Source organism: Pecten maximus, chromosome 9 (genome assembly GCF_902652985.1).
Source record: "Pecten maximus chromosome 9, xPecMax1.1, whole genome shotgun sequence".
NCBI lineage: Eukaryota > Metazoa > Mollusca > Bivalvia > Pectinida > Pectinidae > Pecten > Pecten maximus.
Window position 1 is genome coordinate 3,745,208 of NC_047023.1, and position 21,586 is coordinate 3,766,793.

Genomic DNA, 21,586 nt, shown 5'->3' on the forward strand with positions numbered 1-21,586 from the left:
ACAGTTATACGTGCAGACACAGACACATGAAATGGGAACATTTTGACAGCCATCAATTAGGAAATTTCTGTATATAACATGACCTTGACATATATAGTATTGGTACACGAACAAGAATTGTCCTCCAAAGGAAAACTAATACCCGCCACAGACAAGTGTTTAAAAGGAAAATTAAATCACTCGTACACAAACGTAAGAATCATTCATATGCAAATTTGTAGCAAAATCCATCCATTTCAAACAACATTTAAATTTCAAGAATCAGTTATGTAATATAATTCATCCGTAATACTGAAATGTGGTCAGAATTGACCAATAATTAAATTTTGACCAATCAAAGTCACTCTCTGGTTGTCATGGCAACTAAACCCATACAGTGGTGTTCAGCATCCCCTTATGCCTCGGTCGAAATTGGTCAATATCTAAATTTTGACCAATCAGAAGCCAAGATTGTGCTGCCATGGTAACAGCTTCGGGAACACAGAATATATCAAATTGTAGGCTTTGTTTAGTTACAACATTTGACCAAGGCTAAATAAAATTGGTGAAATGACTTCAGAATTATGACCTTTATGGGAGAACCTGCTTATAGTGACCAGTTACCATGACAACCAAAAATCGTTTCACAGGTTTAGGAAGAGTTCTCCAGACAATATTTGCGGACAACAGACAGATTGACAAGGTGATTCTAGTATCCCCCAAAAATTTATTGCAGGGGAATAATCAAATAATGCTGAATAGTTGCTTTTGTTAATGGCTCTAATTTGCATGGATTCATCTAAAGTTTGATGAAGCAAAATGGACATGTTTTATCTTCAGGAACTAATAAAATCATCAATAATTTTTTCTTGTGACTTTATTTTGGAGTATCTACAATTCTCTATTTTATTATACTATCAAAAATAGCAACAAAAAAAGAAAGAAATAACACTCCTTGAAAATGATGTGTTTAACAGTATATAGGTATAAATTGTGTTATCTTTTCTGTAATGTTTCTAGGTAAAGGGTAAAACGGTAAGCAAACCTAGTTATCACTACATGCTTTTGTTACAGTGAACATTGACTTGCCTGCTGACAAATGACAAGGCTACCTTTCATCACTAGGATATATACAGGGCTACCTCATCATACCTTCCTGCATAATACAGTTGTTAGCACTGGAGTAACCATCTCCACCCCCACCTACACCTAAAACTGCTGATCGGTGGTAATAGTATCAATGTTTTCTTTAATAACTGTATCCATCTGCAAATAAGCCCCTGCCCACACATAATCTCCCTTCTACAATTTGACAGGATCATCAATTTTCAAACAGGAAGATGAAGGTGATTCTCATATTTACTCTATCACTATACAAATGTTTACAACCTCTGAATGCAGTGTAACTCTAAAGTTGCACATAATTGTTGGAATGCACAACTCCATACCATAGTTATCGGGAAGGAAGCTCATATGCAATATTAACCCTCCCAGGTAATGGTATTATACCTACCTGTCTGAGGTAATGGTATTATACCCACCTGTCTGAGGTAATGGTACTATACCTACCTGTCTGAGGTAATGGTATTATACCCACCTGTCTGAGGTAATGGTACTATACCTACCTGTCTGAGGTAATGGTATTATACCTACCTGTCTGAGGTAATGGTACTATACCTACCTGTCTGAGGTACTATACCCCACCTGTCTGAGGTAATGGTACTATACCTACCTGTCTGAGGTAATGGTACTATACCTACCTGTCTGAGGTAATGGTACTATACCCACCTGTCTGAGGTAATGGTACTATACCTACCTGTCTGAGGTACTATACCTACCTGTCTGAGGTAATGGCACTATACCTACCTGTCTGAGGTAATGGTACTATACCCACCTGTCTGAGGTAATGGTACTATACCTACCTGTCTGAGGTAATGGTACTATACCTACCTGTCTGAGGTAATGGTACTATACCTACCTGTCTGAGGTAATGGTACTATACCTATATATAGCTACCTGTCTGAGGTAATGGTATTATACCTACCTGTCTGAGGTAATGGTACTATACCTACCTGTCTGAGGTACTATACCCCACCTGTCTGAGGTAATGGTATTATACCTACCTGTCTGAGGTAATGGTACTATACCTACCTGTCTGAGGTAATGGTACTATACCCACCTGTCTGAGGTAATGGTACTATACCTACCTGTCTGAGGTAATGGTACTATACCCACCTGTCTGAGGTACTATACCCACCTGTCTGAGGTACTATACCCCACCTGTCTGAGGTAATGGTACTATACCTACCTGTCTGAGGTAATGGTAGTATACCCACCTGTCTGAGGTAATGGTACTATACCTACCTGTCTGAGGTAATGGTACTATACCTACCTGTCTGAGGTAATGGTACTATATCCACCTGTCTGAGGTAATGGTACTATACCTACCTGTCTGAGGTAATGGTACTATACCTACCTGTCTGAGGTAATGGTACTATACCTACCTGTCTGAGGTAATGGTACTATACCTACCTGTCTGAGGTACTATACCGACCTGTCTGAGGTAATGGTATTATACCCACCTGTCTGAGGTAATGGTACTATACCTACCTGTCTGAGGTAATGGTACTATACCTACCTGTCTGAGGTAATGGTACTATACCTACCTGTCTGAGGTAATGGTACTATACCTACCTGTCTGAGGTAATGGTAGTATACCCACCTGTCTGAGGTAATGGTACTATACCTACCTGTCTGAGGTAATGGTACTATACCTACCTGTCTGAGGTAATGGTACTATACCTACCTGTCTGAGGTAATGGTACTATACCCACCTGTCTGAGGTAATGGTACTATACCTACCTGTCTGAGGTACTATATCCACCTGTCTGAGGTACTATACCTACCTGTCTGAGGTAATGGTACTATACCTACCTGTCTGAGGTAATGGTACTATACCTACCTGTCTGAGGTACTATACCCCACCTGTCTGAGGTAATGGTACTATACCTACCTGTCTGAGGTAATGGTACTATACCTACCTGTCTGAGGTACTATACCTACCTGTCTGAGGTAATGGTATTATACCTACCTGTCTGAGGTAATGGTACTATACCCACCTGTCTGAGGTAATGGTACTCCTCCGGTTTCCTAAGATGTAGTGTCTCGCGCTCTTGATCATCCGCCCCAGCCAACAGGTAGTAAAACACATGATAGTTCCTGTAATAGAATTAAAAAATCTGAAGTAAAAAACTTAATTTAAACATTAAACTGTTATCCTGTCCCCGTTTAACACTTAAATACTAACAGAATATAATCTTAAGAAATCCTCAGTACCTACCATAACACACAAGTCATGATCGACCTAGACTATGTAGTAAATCCATTCAATTAATGTTTTTAATTTTACTACTGTTCTTTCTGAAAGTATCATCATCTGTCCTCACTGTAATCCATGATTCTGAGTTTTCTCCTCCACACCTCAGTAATCACCTATAAAACACACTATTGTTTAGATATACCCCTTATTTTTGGTCGTATGGTTGACAGCATCCCATGGCCACACTCAACTTGTCATCAATACCAGACATTGTTATATATCTAAAAGGGCCATACAGAGGCTTTTAAATCTGTCACTCTGACAGTCAGTGTTTGATGACACAGCTCAGACTTACAATAATAGTGGGGAAACTGATACAGGAAATATACTTCACAATATACTGTCACAAAGGAGTTTTTAGGTATTTTTAAATATACCCAAATAACAGCAAATTTCTTTTAACAACAATAGTCTTAAAACATTTTTGTTACATCTACCCATTGTTTTAAGAATGATGTCAGCAGTTTCAGTGCAAGGCCAAATAAAGATCACATTTACCAATGATGTCAACAGTTTTAGTGTCCGACCAATTATCACATATACCAATGATGTCAGCAGTTTCAGTGCAAGGCAAACGATCACATTTACCAATGATGTCAGCAGATTCAGTGTCCAACCAATTATCACATATACCAATGATGTCAGCAGTTTCAGTGTCCGACCAATTACCACATTTATCAATGATGTCAGCAGTTTCAGTGTGCGACCAATGATCACATATACCAATGATGTCAACAGTTTCAGTGTCCGACCAATGATCACATATACCAATGATGTCAGCAGTTTCAGTGTCCAACCAATTATCACATATATACCAATGATGTCAACAGTTTCAGTGTCCGACCAATGATCACATATACCAATGATGTCAGCAGATTCAGTGTCCAACCAATTATCACATATACCAATGATGTCAGCAGTTTCAGTGTCCGACCAATTACCACATTTATCAATGATGTCAGCAGTTTCAGTGTGCGACCAATGATCACATATACCAATGATGTCAACAGTTTCAGTGTCCGACCAATGATCACATATACCAATGATGTCAGCAGTTTCAGTGTCCAACCAATTATCACATATATACCAATGATGTCAGCAGTTTTAGTGTACAACCTATTATCATATATACCAATGATGTCAGCAGTTTCTGTGTCCAACCAATTACCACATTTATCAATGATGTCAGCAGTTTCAGTGTGCGACCAATGATCACATATACCAATGATGTCAACAGTTTCAGTGTCCGACCAATGATCACATATACCAATGATGTCAGCAGTTTCAGTGTCCAACCAATTAGCACATATACCAATGATGTCAGCAGTTTTAGTGTACAACCTATTATCACATATACCAATGACGTAAGCAGTTCAGTGCTTGACCAATGATCACATATACCAATGATGTCGGCAGTTTCAGTGCAAGGCAAACGATCACATTTACCAATGATGTCAGCAGTTTCAGTGTCCAACCAATGATCACATTTACCAATGATGTAAGCAGTTTCAGTGTCCGACCAATGATCACATATACCAATGATGTCAGCAGTTTCAGTGTCCAACCAATTACCACATATACCAATGATGTCAGCAGTTTTAGTGTACAACCTATTATCACATATACCAATGATGTCAGCAGTTTCAGTGCCTGACCAATGATCACATTTACCAATGATGTAAGCAGTTTCAGTGCAAGGCAAACGATCACATTTACCAATGATGTCAGCAGTTTTAGTGTCCGACCAATGATCACATATACCAATGATGTCAGCAGTTTCAGTGTCCAACCAATGATCACATTTACCAATGATGTAAGCAGTTTCAGTGTCCGACCAATGATCACATATACCAATGATGTCAGCAGTTTCAGTGCCTGACCAATGATCACATTTACCAATGATGTAAGCAGTTTCAGTGGAAGGCCAACGATCACATTTACCAATGATGTAAGCAGTTCAGTGCCTGACCAATGATCACATTTACCAATGATGTAAGCAGTTTCAGTGGAAGGCCAACGATCACATTTACCAATGATGTAAGCAGTTCAGTGCCTGACCAATGATCACATTTACCGATAATGTCAGCAGTTTCAGTGCAAGGCCAACGATCACATTTACCAATGATGTCAGCAGTTTTAGTGTCCAACCAATTATCACATATACCAATGATGTCAGCATTTCTGTGTATGACCAATGAACATATGCTTTATAAATATGATAATGTCCTGTAATATAGTGCTAAGTATTTGTGACATATACCTGTACTGATCCTGTCAGAACAGGCTTTTCTTGTCTGATGAGAAATCTCCCAATGTGCACCTGAGGCAATACGACCTATAGTAAGGTCAAAATGACAGAGGTCAGCCTCAGGGTCATCCTTTATACATGTCCAGCCCAAATAAATATGATTCTGTCCACCTTGTCTTCCCTGACCTAACACGACACCTAGTCTTAAGGTTACACAAGGTGAAGTCGGACACTACTATTACATGGACACTGGGTACATTACACATTTGATATTCAATATTAGTGATAAATTTAATCCTTTACAACAAACCTCTCATTTCTTGCTTGATGGACAATCCTGGATTTCTCAAGCAGATATTTTTCCACGATGGCACTGCAAATAAAGTATGTATGAGGTTTAAAATAGATATTGTAAAAACAAAGGAAAGTTGAAAGAAACCTAGGAAAACACAAATGAGTGCGGAAGACAATCATAATAGAAGGTAAAACATTGTGTCCTGTAAACATTAAATCTTGGTGAAATATCTGCTACATGTACATGTATGCATCAATATGTTAAAGTGAAACCTCAGTATTCAGCATTCTCCCATTCAATATAACCATCATTATCTACTTTACAATAAAACTATGATTTGATGCCCCTGGTTTTTATCAATGAATGTCAAAAATCTTGTAATTTCCTTCATTTGCTAAACAACAATAACTATAGTGGACTCATACATGACTATGAATGCAGTGGACACTGTTGTTAAACTCTACCACTAAAAACCTAATATAGCGCTAGCTTCCCAAATTTTTGAAGTAGAAAGTAAAACCTTCATTCAATGATATTTGTTTACAATTAGAAAGTGAAACCTTGATCTAATGCCAATCGTTTATTATTAGAAACTAAAACTTTTTAAGATAATGCTGTTTATCACTACAGACAACATTGAAATGAAGGGATTATATACAAAGCTATTTTTCCTGACAGGAAGCTAAGAATGATGAAAGTGGTTCATCTGTTCAAACATCTAAAGACTGTGTTGAGAACAGTTGCATGGGATATAAACTAAACACTTGTGTGAGATTGTCAGTGGTGATTGGGTATTAAGGCCTGTTTACAGACTTCTGATGGAAACTCCCTCATCACTACAGGTTCAGACTCTATTGTAAGTGATATATACCCAACTTAAAACTGATTTAGGTGATGGACAGGTGAGGCTCCTCCATCACACCTATAACAGGTAGCAGAAGAGAAAGGAAATGTACAGTGCCATCTGCTAGTCTATTTCAGTTAAAAAGGTCGCTGTGACCTTCAACCTGTGACTCCAAATAACCATGTAAGATAAAAAGGTTGCTGTGACCTTCAACCCTGTTACTCCAAATAACCATGTAGGATAAAAAGGTTGCTGTGACCTTCAACCTGTTACTCCAAATAACCATGTAGGATAAAAAGGTTGCTGTGACCTTCAACCTGTTACTCCAAATAACCATGTAGGATAAAAAGGTTGCTGTGACCTTCAACCCATTACTCCAAATAACCATGTAAGGTAAACAGGTCGTTGTGACCTTCAAACTGTTACTCCAAATAACCTTGTAAGATAAAAGGTCGCTGTGACCTTCAAACTGTTACTCCAAATAACCATGTAGGATAAAAAGGTTGCTGTGACCTTCAACCCGTTACTCCAAATAACCATGTAAGGTAAACAGGTCTTTGTGACCTTCAAACTGTTACTCCAAATAACCTTGTAAGATAAAAGGTCGCTGTGACCTTCAACCTGTAAATAACCTTGTAAGATAAAAGGGTCGCTTTGACCTTCAACTTGTTACTCCAAATGACCTTGTAAGATAAAAAGGTCACTGTGACATTTATCCTGTTACTCCAAATAACCTTGTAAGATAAAAAGGTCGCTTTGACCTTCGATCTGTTACTCAAAATAACTTATCTGTGTTTCCAGTACCCTACACACTTATATGTGTTTCCGGTACCCTACATACTTATCTGTGTTTCCAGTACCCTACAACCTTATCTGTGTTTCCAGTACCCTACACACTTATGTGTGTTTCCAGTACCCTTCACACTTATCTGTGTTTCCAGTACCCTACACACTTATCTGTGTTTCCAGTACCCTACACACTTATATGTGTTTCCAGTACCCTACACACTTATATGTGTTTCCAGTACCCTACACACTTATCTGTGTTTCCAGTACCCTACACACTTATATGTGTTTCCAGTACCCTACACACTTATCTGTGTTTCCAGTACCCTACACACTTATATGTGTTTCCAGTACCCTACACACTTATCTGTGTTTCCAGTACCCTACACACTTATGTGTTTCCGGTACCCTACACACATATCTTTGTTTCCAGTACCCTACACACTTATCTGTGTTTCCAGTACCCTACACACTTATCTGTGTTTCCAGTACCTTACACACTTATCTATGTTTCCAGTACCCTACACACTTATATGTGTTTCCAGTACCCTACACACTTATATGTGTTTCCAGTACCCTACACACTTATCTGTGTTTCCAGTACCCTACACACTTATCTGTGTTTCCAGTACCCTACACACTTATCTATGTTTCCAGTACCCTACACACTTATCTTTGTTTCAAGTACCCTACACACTTATCTGTGTTTCCAGTACCCTACACACTTATCTGTGTTTCCAGTACCCTACACACTTATATGTGTTTCCAGTACCCTACACACTTATCTTTGTTTCCAGTACCCTACACACTTATCTGTGTTTCCAGTACCCTACACACTTATCTGTGTTTCCAGTACCCTACACACTTATCTGTGTTTCCAGTACCCTACACACTTATCTGTGTTTCCAGTACCCTACACACTTATCTGTGTTTCCGGTACCCTACACACTTATCTGTGTTTCCAGTACCCTACACACTTATCTGTGTTTCCAGTACCCTACACACTTATCTGTGTTTCCAGTACCCTACACACTCATATGTGTTTCCAGTACCCTACACACTTATCTGTGTTTCCAGTACCCTACACACTTATCTGTGTTTCCAGTACCCTACACACTTATATGTGTTTCCAGTACCCTACACACTTATCTGTGTTTCCAGTACCCTACACACTTATCTGTGTTTCCAGTACTTGTATTAATGTTGCAGGATAATAGTACAAGTTTAAATCAAAATGTTGCATAAACAGGCTTAAAGATGAGGAGTAGCAGAATTGGCCAAAACAAAACATCTTGTTTTCCTATATTACTTCATGAGGTATGGACGTATCAGCCCATTAAAATGGGATGTACAAAATCTATAGTGTCATATAACGTCATCATTGGGTAAAGTTAATGATCCGTCCCATACATATTGAGGGTGTAACATCATCTCCACTTTCTTATGTTGTAACCCTGGTGATACTACTAATGTTGTTATATGCTTGTTTCAGACTGTGGGAACTGGTCACTAATTGGTGAGAATTGAGGGACAACATTCCCACACCCGAGACAGGTATGTAATTCTAGCACCTCACGACCACAGCCATCCAGTTATATCAAATTAACACACTAATGCTGCCTTAATAGCCTCTTACTTCTGCCACAGGAGTAATATTTTTTTCTGTTTGTGTAACTACTTTCCTTGTGAACGAAGGAAGTGTTTAAGAGTGAATTCTATATTGGTACCTCGCTACCCACTCTCCAGTGTCCCCCTCCACTCGGTACAGACAAAGCACACCAGGCACCACACAAGGATAGAGGTCAAAGTACACAAAACACAAGTGTTGCTTTACCAAAACAAGATCATACATGTGTAGTTCTGATCAGGTTCATTAGGGGAGTCTACATTTATTTTTCTTCCCTTTCAATTAATTCCCTGTTATAAATTGCCACCTTACTTTAAGTATTGAATTGTTGGGATATTGAATTCTGATAAAAAGAGTGTACGTATCTGGAATGTTTATTGTTTTGACTAGCTATAGGTCTACACTGACCGACTTTTTCTTCATAGGAACACAGAAAGTGAACTTTGAACAGGGAAATAGAACACAGGACGTGAGGTGTGAACAAGGAGATAGAACACAGGAAGTGAGGTTTGAACAGGGAGATAGAACACAGGAAGTGAGGTTTGAACAGGGAGATAGAACACAGGAAGTGAGGTGTGAACAGGGAGGTGGATAACAGGAAGTCAGGTTTGAACAGGGAGATGGAACATTAATGTCAAGTTTGAACAGGGAGATAGAACACAGGAAGTCAGGTTTGAACAGGGAGATTGAACACAGGAAGTCAGGTTTGAACAGGGAGATAGAAAACAGGAAGTCAGGTTTGAACAGGGAGATAGAACACAGGAAGTCAGGTTTGAACAGGGAGATGGAACACAGGAAGTCAGGTTTGAACAGGGAGATTGAACACAGGAAGTGCTTTAAAACAATTAATTTTCCCTGTGATATAGAATGCTTATCATACCTATAAACTAATATTTTCACTTCACACATGTAGATCAAACTAGGTCATGATGAAAGTGTTTTGATTTAGAAGAACAAATTGTAAGTCCTTCACAAAGGCCATTCTCACCAGCTCCTTGAGCTAGGTGCTTGGTAAAGAGCTTGTTTAGTGACCAAGGCAGAGTTGTTCAAAGAGGTCCGGAAGCAATAATGTCTGCCCTTCTTGTAACTTGTAACCCCCCCCCCCCCCTCCTTCTTCTTAATCATTGAAGTTCTAAATAAACTAAAGTACAAAGTACAAATCATAAATCATTCTCATTTAATTATCCTATATGTCTAAATTTCTGCCTTTTCATCTCCGTTATCATCCTTCTTTATACATCTTACAATTTTCTTTTCAGTTGATAATATTAAATCCTTTCTATATCTCTTTCCTTTTCAGTTGATAATATTAAATCCTTTCTATATCTTTTTCCTTTTCAGTTGATAATATTAAATCCTTTCTGCATCTCTCTCCTTTTCAGTTGATAATATTAAATCCTTTCTGTATCTCTTTCCATCTTGTTTTACCTTCTATAGTGATATCTGAAATCTACCGACCGATTTACCCATGTTCATAGTAACAAACCCATATACTGGTATCTATGGAAACACACTTACCCGTGTACCATGCCATTCTCTTTGTAGTTTACTTGGATGAACTTGCCAAAGCGACTTGAGTTGTTGTTGTGAACTGTCTTTGCATTTCCAAAAGCCTGAAAAGACAAACAAAAAGTATTTGTGATTATTTCGGATACCGTCACTGTCAATTTTTTATTTAAGTCTGATCAACAGCGTTATGTAACTCCGGGCATTTCTGATGATGATATCTACTATTACCAAGTACTTCAACATACTTTTAACCTGTATCGCCCATACAGGGATACAAATTGTAAAGAAACATCCAATATGATAAATCAAAGAAAAAATAAAGGTATAATTCCTTAATATACAAAATCTGCCAAATCTATTTTTATCGAAAAAGTGGAAACATTTGCGCGATATCATCCATTTGAATGGTGGACAACTTGATTACATGATGTGTAACTATGATCAAGGCCGAGTGTTTATTACATTTTGTTTGTACCCTGTATTATGATATTTGCAGCTTGATCCAAAGTATTTGTTGTGTGGATATCAAAATAAAATCAATATGAATTGGTACCCCAGGTCATCAAACTATTGTTTCAAAAGTTTACTGTAACAATACAAAGTTTGGATATAATTTAACATATGAGAGACCGAAAAACAATACCAATGCTTATTTACCTTTGTTTACACAGACTGTTAGTGTATCCTTAATATAGATTCTATTTATAGAAAACTCCATCATTTCTATGTAATAAAGCAATAACCAGAGAATCAATTTAACACAAGACAGCTGGTCTATCAAGAAACTTTTGACCACGATAATGAATTTTAATGAGTGATACAAACTGATGAATACTTTTCCATGAGAATACACACTAAATTTAGATGTAACACCAGAAGTTTATTAGTTTGCTATCCTCGACTTCAGCTCAACAAAAATGCTTGTCTTATTCTTTTTAAATTAAATTGTTATAGAAAATTCTCCAACACATACTTTCGATCTACAAGTATTCCAAGCCTTTTCATATGTTTTCAATCAGTGATATTACTGGATTACAGTGTTATACTGACGGACACCTCCAGATCGACATACCTGGTCCAGTGATATTACTGGATTTCAGTGTAGTATACTGACGAACACCTCCAGATTGACATACCTGGTCCAGTGATATTACTGGATTACAGTGTTATACTGACGAACACCTCCAGATTGACATACCTGGTCCAGTGATATTACTGGATTACAGTGTTATACTGACGAACACCTCCAGATTGACATACCTGGTCCAGTGATATTACTGGATTACAGTGTTATACTGACGAACACCTCCAGATTGACATACCTGGTCCAGTGATATTACTGGATTACAGTGTTATACTGACGAACACCTCCAGATCGACATACCTGGTCCAGTGATATTACTGGATTTCAGTGTAGTATACTGACGAACACCTCCAGATTGACATACCTGGTCCAGTGATATTACTGGATTACAGTGTTATACTGACGAACACCTCCAGATTGACATACCTGGTCCAGTGATATTACTGGATTCAGTGTAGTATACTGACGAACACCTCCAGATTGACATACCTGGTCCAGTGATATTACTGGATTACAGTGTTATACTGACGAACACCTCCAGATTGACATACCTGGTCCAGTGATATTACTGGATTACAGTGTTATACTGACGAACACCTCCAGATTGACATACCTGGTCCAGTGATATTACTGGATTACAGTGTTATAGTGACGAACAACTCCAGATTGACATACCTGGTCCAGTGATATTACTGGATTACAGTGTTATAGTGACGAACAACTCCAGATTGACATACCTGGTCCAGTGATATTACTGGATTACAGTGTTATACTGACGAACACCTCAAGATTGACATACCTGGTCCAGTGATATTACTGGATTACAGTGTTGAATACTGACGAACACCTCCAGATTGACATACCTGGTCCAGTGATATTACTGGATTACAGTGTTATACTGACGAACACCTCCAGATTGACATATCTGGCCCAGTGATATTACTGGATTCAGTGTAGTATACTGACGAACACCTCCAGATTGACATACCTGGTCCAGTGATATTACTGGATTCAGTGTAGTATACTGACAAACACCTCCAGATTGACATACCTGGTCCAGTGATATTACTGGATTCAGTGTAGTATACTGACAAACACCTCCAGATTGACATATCTGGTCCAGTGATATTACTGGATTCAGTGTAGTATACTGACAAACACCTCCAGATTGACATACCTGGTCCAGATGGATGGTCTTCACCTCATCCTCACGGTAAATCCATCTACCCATAACTCGATAGACAATACACAACACAACACAACTCACAACTAGAATTACATATATCTCCATAGAACACCAGCCATAACTATAGACAACTGTTGTCTCCACCTGTACCTGGCTAGAGGATACATCACACGTGTTACAAACTCACACTGACATCATTAATCTCAACAACAAACTTTGGCAGCGATGACCACAGACCCTAGGACACAATTTGGTCATGGACATGGTCACGCACGGGTAAACACAATACCATCTACATATATATACAAGGACCAAGATTTTGTTTCCTCATCTTTTAAGGCAGGTCTCTATAAACCTGTAGGGCTAATTATAGAAAGAACATTTAACACTGATCGAACTATTCACAATAATAGAACTATTAACACTGAAATACTGTACAACTATTGACACTTATAGAACTATCACTAAGGCCCAAATTATTGTTTACATGACAGAGACACACTCAAGTATGGCAGTCACATCTGTCAGCTTTAAATATGAGAATATCAATAAGCATTAGGTTGGTTTGTTTTTGTTTAACGTCCTATTAACAGCCAGGGTCTTTATTATTATTTAAGGACGTGCCAGGTTTTGGAGGCAGAGGAAAGTATTCGGAGAAAAACCACCGGCCTACGGTCAGTACCTGGCAACTGCCCCACGTAGGTTTCGAACTCGCAACCCAGAGGTGGAGGGCTAGTGTTAAAGTGTCGGGACACCTTAACCACTCGGCCACCACGGCCCCTTAATAAGCATTAGAGCTTAGGATTCAATCAATTTAAAGCAGTTTCTCCACTATAGGGATCGAACCTGAGACCTCTGGCTGACTAGTCTCATACTCCACCGAGAGAGCTAAAGAGAATATATCTCTAGCTGAAAGGTGTATTGCCTCTAGTATTTACCAGGGTAAAATTATAATATTATAGCCACACAATTTATCACGTATTTCACCCCCACGGAGCTCAATCTACAGCAGTTACCATTTGACTTTTTCTTGGCTCAATCTATATCACGATTTTCATCCAAAAACTGGAGCACAAAGTTTAGTTGGAATAAGAGAACCTGAATTGTTCTGCGACATATAAAATACACATAATGCACCAGCATATTGATAAAGATATAATACGGACGTGAGAAAAGTCACACAATGTGCCCTTCTTTAAGTGGCAGAGAGATAAATGTAAAGTATTGTTAATATACATGAAATGTTATCGCAATCAGAAACAACATCCTTATTCATATAGACCAAAATACAACATCTCCGCTTACAAAACATTATAGAAATAAACCTATATCTGGTACTTAAAGCCTGTATTTATAGAATAAGACGTACAGCCAGAGAGAGAAAGTGTGTTATCTACGGTACCTGGGTAGTGTTGTCTACAGTCCTCAGATACACCTCATTGGGGGTACATATACCTACATGTATATCTATCACCGGTCTCGAGATATCATCATCAATGTGCCAAACTTCATTTATATCAACCAACACTTGTTCCAAGAAATTTGGAATGCCAAAGATTGTTAAGTTGTTACTAAGACTTCAGATAGAGCCGGCTGAATTTCAGTTAACACAGGGAAAAAAGGGGTAAATGGTGAACGAAGGGAGGGGAGAAATGGAGGTGGAGCGAAATACAGGGAGTAAAGGGCCCCTACTGTATTAACGCCAAACTAAAACTTGAAAGCTAAATCTCAGTTAAAACAACCAAGCTTCTTTCAACGTGTTCCTAGCTAATAAACATCTGTTCTACGAGTAATTTTTATCTCTGGATTTGGAGAAAGTTGAGCAATTTTATCAGGAGCCTAAATAACAAAGATGTAAAATCATCGTTCCAACTTTAGCGAAGCATCCCTTTGTTAATCTAACACCTAATCCCTGTAGCACAGCATACTAATATCTACAGGCATGCTAGTCTACCAGTCACTATATATTGATATATACTTGAAATAGAACGGTGTATCATCAAAGCTCTTCTATAATAATAACCCAATTTGAAGCAATATCATAAATACATGGACTAAAATTTGCACAACAAATACAGCATCTTAACTTAGCAACAAGATGCTTTGTATCCAACGGGAAGATATTTTCTTACCATATCTACCAATAAGATAGGAGCTTTAGTTGTCGATAGACGATTCTTAATTCATTTGGTGCAAATTAGAATCATTAACATATATCTATGACCAGGGTATTGCTGACCTGGAATCGGATTCCATGTCTCCAGTTGTTGAGAGCACAGTTTTCTGGAAATTTATTCCCAGAATCTAGCTGTTCAAAGCTTGTTTTCAGCTAAATTAATAACTTAATTAGTTTTTTTCAAAATTCAATACTATGATATCTTAATATTCAATGCCAGGACATATAACTATTATGAGGATAAAAGTATAGTTACAGATTTTTAGATATCATGTTTTCATTTTGAAAATATTACGACAACAGCTGAATTAGACTCGTTTATCATCTGTATGATATATTCTATAAATATGTTTTTCGTCCTTATCAATATTCCACTGTAAAGAACTCGTTTATTATCTTTCAATTTCTCGTTTTACTTTCATATTCAGATATACACATACTTGCCAACTTTTTAAAATTCTCATGGGGGAGAAAGTGCGTGAGCGACTTTTTTGACCGGAAAACACATTTCACGCGCGACACATTTAGCAAACAAAAACTAAGGGGAGATAATTTGCTATTGGAAAATAAATTCCTTGCATGAACACTTAAGCTTCCTTCCCTCACAGAAAAAAAGGTGGGAAAAAACTTATTTCAAGCTTGGCCAATGATCTTTTTTATTCAAGTTTGGAAAGATAATTATATAAGCAACAAGTTACAAAAAATAGCTGCAAAAGTACATAATTTTTAATTATTTCTGGATATGATTTAACTCACTGTTCACTCTAAATAAAAGTATTTACTTAGATGTGTTATGAAAATTATGTTGTAAGATAGATGTCAGTCAATTAAATGCAAATTATCACAATGATATCACTTTCTATCAAGCTTTCTCTCCAGCAGTAAACTTCAAAAAAAAAAACCTAAAATGTCACGATAAATATCTAGAGTACAATATAATATCTGAATGAAATTTCAAATGTTTCCTTTGGATTACAACAAAGACAATAATACAAAAAATAAAATAAAAAGGGCTGTACCAGCAGTTGTATTCACTATATGCTTACAACTCAGTACTTTGTAGGTGGGGACTGATACTTAAATTCAAAGTTTTAACATGACAGTATTTAGTTTAAGAAAGTGAGTATTTGTGGACATGTTTTTGTCTTTCAAAATGTGAATTGGGAAAGTTTCAGCCAAAATAAGTCTCTGCTAATTGACACTATAAGTATGCTGATGCTACGGTGATTGAAACGACGTTACCTACCGGCAACCAGGCCTTCGGTCTATATGGTCGTTATTGTGAATTTATTTCCTTGTGCTAATTATCTAAAGATCAGCCAATGTTTAAATGTAGTTAACATTTCAATAAGTAATCTGTCAAATTTGATACTCCGTTGATAACATTGCCAGTGTTGTTTTCACTTTTTCTGTCCGAGATATACTGTCAAGTAGAGGTCGTTTATGCGCTTGACATCAAAGGCATTATACGAAGCCATTTACAAGCGTTTAATCAACCATGACTGACCTGCTACAAAACCATCACCACGCGTCCTCAGCTTAATTGGTTTTAATTAATTGTTTATTTATCGGGGTATTGTCACCCTTGCAGTCAGTGAAGTGTCAGAATTTCGTTACGGTCTGTGAGCAGGTCAGTTAACTGACCAATGCCCCACACATATGTCTTTCACCAGCCAGCAAGCGTTACCTGTCATAGGACTAAGTGAATCTAACAAGATGAATAGGGGCTCCATACGGGGTTATCAAGACATATTCTCCAAAATCGGGAGAATACACTATGTTTTGTCTATACGATCGGGAGACGGGGCAGGGAGTCTGGAATCGGGAAATTCCCGACTAAATCGGGAAAGTTGGCAAGTATGTATACACTCAAATAAAACAAGAAATATGACTTGGCTAACATTCAAAATGTCAGTAAAACAACGTTTATCATATTTAAAACAAAACCCAAATTTCCGTGTAACATATTTTATTACTGTTAATTTTGTAAGGAAGATAAACTGGGTCATTTAACAGGAATTTCTATGTAAAATACACAGTGACCAGTAAACAGGCCGTAACCAGGCCTTCTATAACTACACCTGTACAGCGACCATGTCCTGGATTTCTACATTTTTCTCATTCTTACTCAGAAAGGTGTCCTACAGAGAAGACTAAGTGTAATAAATTAGCTGCTCATGTAGCCATTCATGGTTAGGCCTGACAAAAAACACATGACAATATCTCCAGCCAAACTCACTGTGTTATTATGAGTTTTCAGATAAACTCAGTTAACAAATAGTTGTCCAGCTTCCAAAACCCATTAACTTTTTACACAGAGTACAGCCTCGTTAACCATAGACTAATAATCCAGAGCTTGTCAGAAATTTATTTTTAGTATCAGTATTATCTTAGTTACATCAATCTGGGAAAAACATTCTCATGATTTGAGTCCACAACAATAAAGACTATCATGATTTTGTCTCTTTTTTTTTTTCAAACTTCCGTATTCAACAGTGATTAAGGAAGCATGAAAATTTCATAACCAAATTGGGGTTTAACGGTTTTCTGTCATGAACCCACATGATCTGAGGTGATAGATACCTATGTGAAAAGCTTCTGGAAATGAGAATTAATTTTGTTTGTATACAGAAGCACCAAATTAACATTTAGTTAGAAACTGGAAGGCAACATCAGACCTGTTTCTCCCAAACTTCCTGTTGGAATTATCAAGAATAAAACAAGTAATTCATTTCACAGGAATTCAAATATTTTTTACAATACTAACGTCAATTATTTTACAGGTCAGTAATTGGCTCCTAGGAACAGCATTTAAATTTGAACACTTTCAACTTGAAAGCCTAAAAACTGGACACCTTCAACTTTAAAAACTTAAAATTTAAATACCTTCTACTACACAAGCACCTATAACTTTACAATGTACCTTGACCACCTTCGACTTGGCAACCTTACATTTGAACACCTACATCTTTTACACAGAACACCTAGCACCTCAGGATGCTGTCTGCTTCTTGTCATAAGAGTCGTGGATAATTGGGACTGAAGTATGCCAACTACTGGTGCCTCCTAATTACCCACTTAGTGTCTACCACAGACCTGCTACAGCCAAGGTGTAAACACGATCAAATCACCATAGTATCAATCATTTTTGTGGGTACTTATTTTACTGCATGGTATAGATCTCTTCATTTTTGTGAGTACTTATTTAACTGCAGGCTACAGATCTCTTCATTTTTGTGAGTACTAATTTTACTGCAGGCTAAATGTCACATCATTTTTGTGAGTATTTATTTTTTACTGCAGGCTACAGATCTCTTCATTTTAGTGAGAATTTATTTTACTGCAGGTAACAGTTCACTTCATATTTGGGAGTGTTACAAGGACTGCAGATCCTGTGTGTATACCTGATGTACTCTTAAATCTTGATTCTGAATGTAAGCTGACCATCCAATTCCTAATTATATAAAGGTCCCATAATAAGCCTACACACTCTCCTTCTTGTCTCACTGTTTCAATCACTTATTAGATTAATTATCATGGTGTACATACAATGTTAGTTTATTGGGGTTTGATACAAATTTCTGGTTTATGAATAAAACAGCTTGAACATATATATATCCCCTGATTTTCTAGGTAGCCAGCATGGGGTGTACAAATATCATCTTAAAATACTTTCTGTTTTAATATAGAAGGTTTCACAGAAGGTTTCACATGCAATCAGCTGATCTCAAGATTCCTCTGCAGCACCTGTCTGTCTTCATTAACTTGTCAAAAGTAAGATTATAGACGATAAGTCAACATACCGATGCCTAACAATAACATGCTTTTTTTATTTCTCTTAAGATAAAAGAAATAGATAACCAATTGTACACAATGATTTTAAGACAATAGCTAAGGAATGCAGCAAAATTTCTGGATTTGCACGAAATAATGGCCACCTCAGATGCACAATTAATTAGACCTATAATTCGCAATTTCTCATACTAAAACCAATGTATGTAGTTTGATGAAAATCCATTTGAAAATGAAGTTGCTAGAGTAACGACAAAGATTTATAAAAATAAAAAGTATACTGGGTATTGCTAAAACAATACAAATGTTCCCTACCCGCCCAAGCTAAAGATAGTAACAGTGACCTTGACCTTGACCAAAAAACCCTGACACTCGACCTTGTCTGAGACAGTATAGCCCTTTACCATTGTGTGCATGCAGTTTAACCAAAATCTCTCACAAAAGGAAGCCGCTAGAATGCTGACAAGTTTTAGCATTATGGACATAGGTATAAGTCGGACATGAAGGAAACCTTTTGTCCCCTGGTTACGTCAGTAGGGGACTAATAACTGACCCAGTGGCTTGTCCTATGGCACCCTGAAACAAACTCATCTAAGGTCATCTTATACTGGTACCAACATAATAATGGAGTTGGGTAGTCCCTAAAATGGTAACAAAAGTGGCCATATATATATAGGTATACAGGTGGAAGTTATACCCTCCTCGACTTTGTCACGAGGCGATTATAAAATAGAATAGATTCACACGGAAACACATGAATTACGGAATAGGTCACATGTAAATGACTGTAGAGGCTTACATAGTGGGATGGCCTAGAGTACAGGTGTGTCCACCATCTGATATCATTGATCAGTTTACCTGTAGACAGGTAATCAAGCCAGGTAATACACACAGTCCATACACATTATTGTCTACAAAGTGATGCATTTCTACCACAGGACTGCGAGTGGGAAGTATCAACTCGCATGGCCCACACTACGGTCAATATAGATAAACGGAGAAGTAGGCGAAACCTAATGTAACTATACAGGTAAATCTTGGTATTTACTCTGTAATATTTACATTGACAACACCCACACCTAACATACACATGCTGTGGTTGGATTTTAAAACTTTTGGGAATGTAGAACCTGGTTTAGATGTCGTCATTTTCTGTACAGCAGATCAACCCCATAAGTACGGATAAATTGTTTGTTTAATTTTTGCACAATGGAATTTACCAGTGCATTAGTCTTCACTCCTTATCCTAAGCACAACAATTCAAGAGGTTGTTTTTTGTACTGTATATGTGGAAACAGTTCACATAGACCCACATTAGTCTGGACACTTTGGTTTCCTGTACAGTACACGTGGAACCTCATAAGTCTGGACACTTTGGTATCCTGTTCAGTACACGTGGAACCTCATAAGTCTGGACACTTTGGTATCCTGTTCAGTACACGTGGAACCTCATAAGTCTGGACACTTTGGTATCCTGTTCAGTAAACATGGAATCTCATAAGTCTGGACACTTTGGTTTCCTGTACGGTACACATGGAACCACATAAGTCTGGATGGACACTTTGGTTTCCTGTACAGTACACATGGAACCACATAAGTCTGGACACTTTGGTTTCCTGTACAGTACACGTGGAACCTCATAAGTCTGGACACTTTGGTATCCTGTACAGTACACGTGGAACCTCATAAGTCTGGACACTTTGGTATCCTGTACAGTACACGTGGAACCTCATAAGTCTGGACTCTTTGGCTTCCTGTACAGTACACGTGGAACCTCATAAGTCTGGACACTTTGGTATCCTGTTCAGTAAACATGGAATCTCATAAGTCTGGACACTTTGGTTTCCTGTACAGTACACGTGGAACCTCATAAGTCTGGATGGACACTTTGGTTTCCTGTACAGTACAAGTGGAACCTCATAAGTCTGGACACTTTGGTTTCCTGTACAGTACACGTGGAACCTCATAAGTCTGGACACTTTGGTTTCCTGTACAGTACACGTGGAACCTCATGAGTCTGGACACTTTGGTTTCCTGTACAGTACACATGGAACCTCATAAGTCTGGACACTTTGGTTTCCTGTACAGTACAAGTGGAACCTCATAAGTCTGGACACTTTGGTTTCCTGTACAGTACAAGTGGAACCTCATGAGTCTGGACACTTTGGTTTCCTGTACAGTACACATGGAACCTCATAAGTCTGGACACTTTGGTTTCCTGTACAGTACACGTGGAACCTCATAATTCTGGACACTTTGATGATTAGCATCAAACTTTATTAGTTACAGACGAATGGAAAAAAGTATTTATTTAAATAACCAAAATATTGAAATTGTTATTGCAGTACATTATTTCGGTCAGTACATGAAAATGGTACAGCCTGACAGCAGTAATAATGAGAAGAATTTCTGATGCCAGATACAACAGATACAGTGGCTGGTCTGACCTTTGGGCAGACTAGAACCACTTGATCTAAGTCAACATGGCAGGTTTGCACCTATGTCAGCAACTCTTTGGTGCAGAACACTCATCCAATGTAAAGTATGTAGCTATTTATAGATCAACCTTCTATTTCAGAAAAAACATATCTGCACAATATGTACAACCAATGTATGATAATTTGATGTGTCATTTTCCAACAGATAGTGCACGTGCTCATGTTTGATAAACCACTTTGATA

At 37.8% G+C, this 21,586-nt stretch overlaps 1 protein-coding gene across 4 annotated transcripts in view; it reads right to left on the reverse strand.

Annotated features, from left to right (window-relative positions):
* LOC117334624 (unconventional myosin-IXa-like) overlaps nt 1–21,586 on the reverse strand; it is a 123,056-nt gene that overhangs the window by 66,910 nt on the left and 34,560 nt on the right. For all 4 annotated transcript variants that reach the window (XM_033894336.1, XM_033894334.1, XM_033894335.1 and 1 more), the window contains exons 3-5: nt 10,677–10,771; nt 5,917–5,979; nt 3,099–3,198 (exon numbers count right to left, since the gene is read on the reverse strand). In XM_033894336.1, coding sequence (XP_033750227.1) covers nt 3,099–3,198; nt 5,917–5,979; nt 10,677–10,771 — 258 coding nt within the window. The remainder of the gene's footprint in view (nt 1–3,098; nt 3,199–5,916; nt 5,980–10,676; nt 10,772–21,586) is intronic.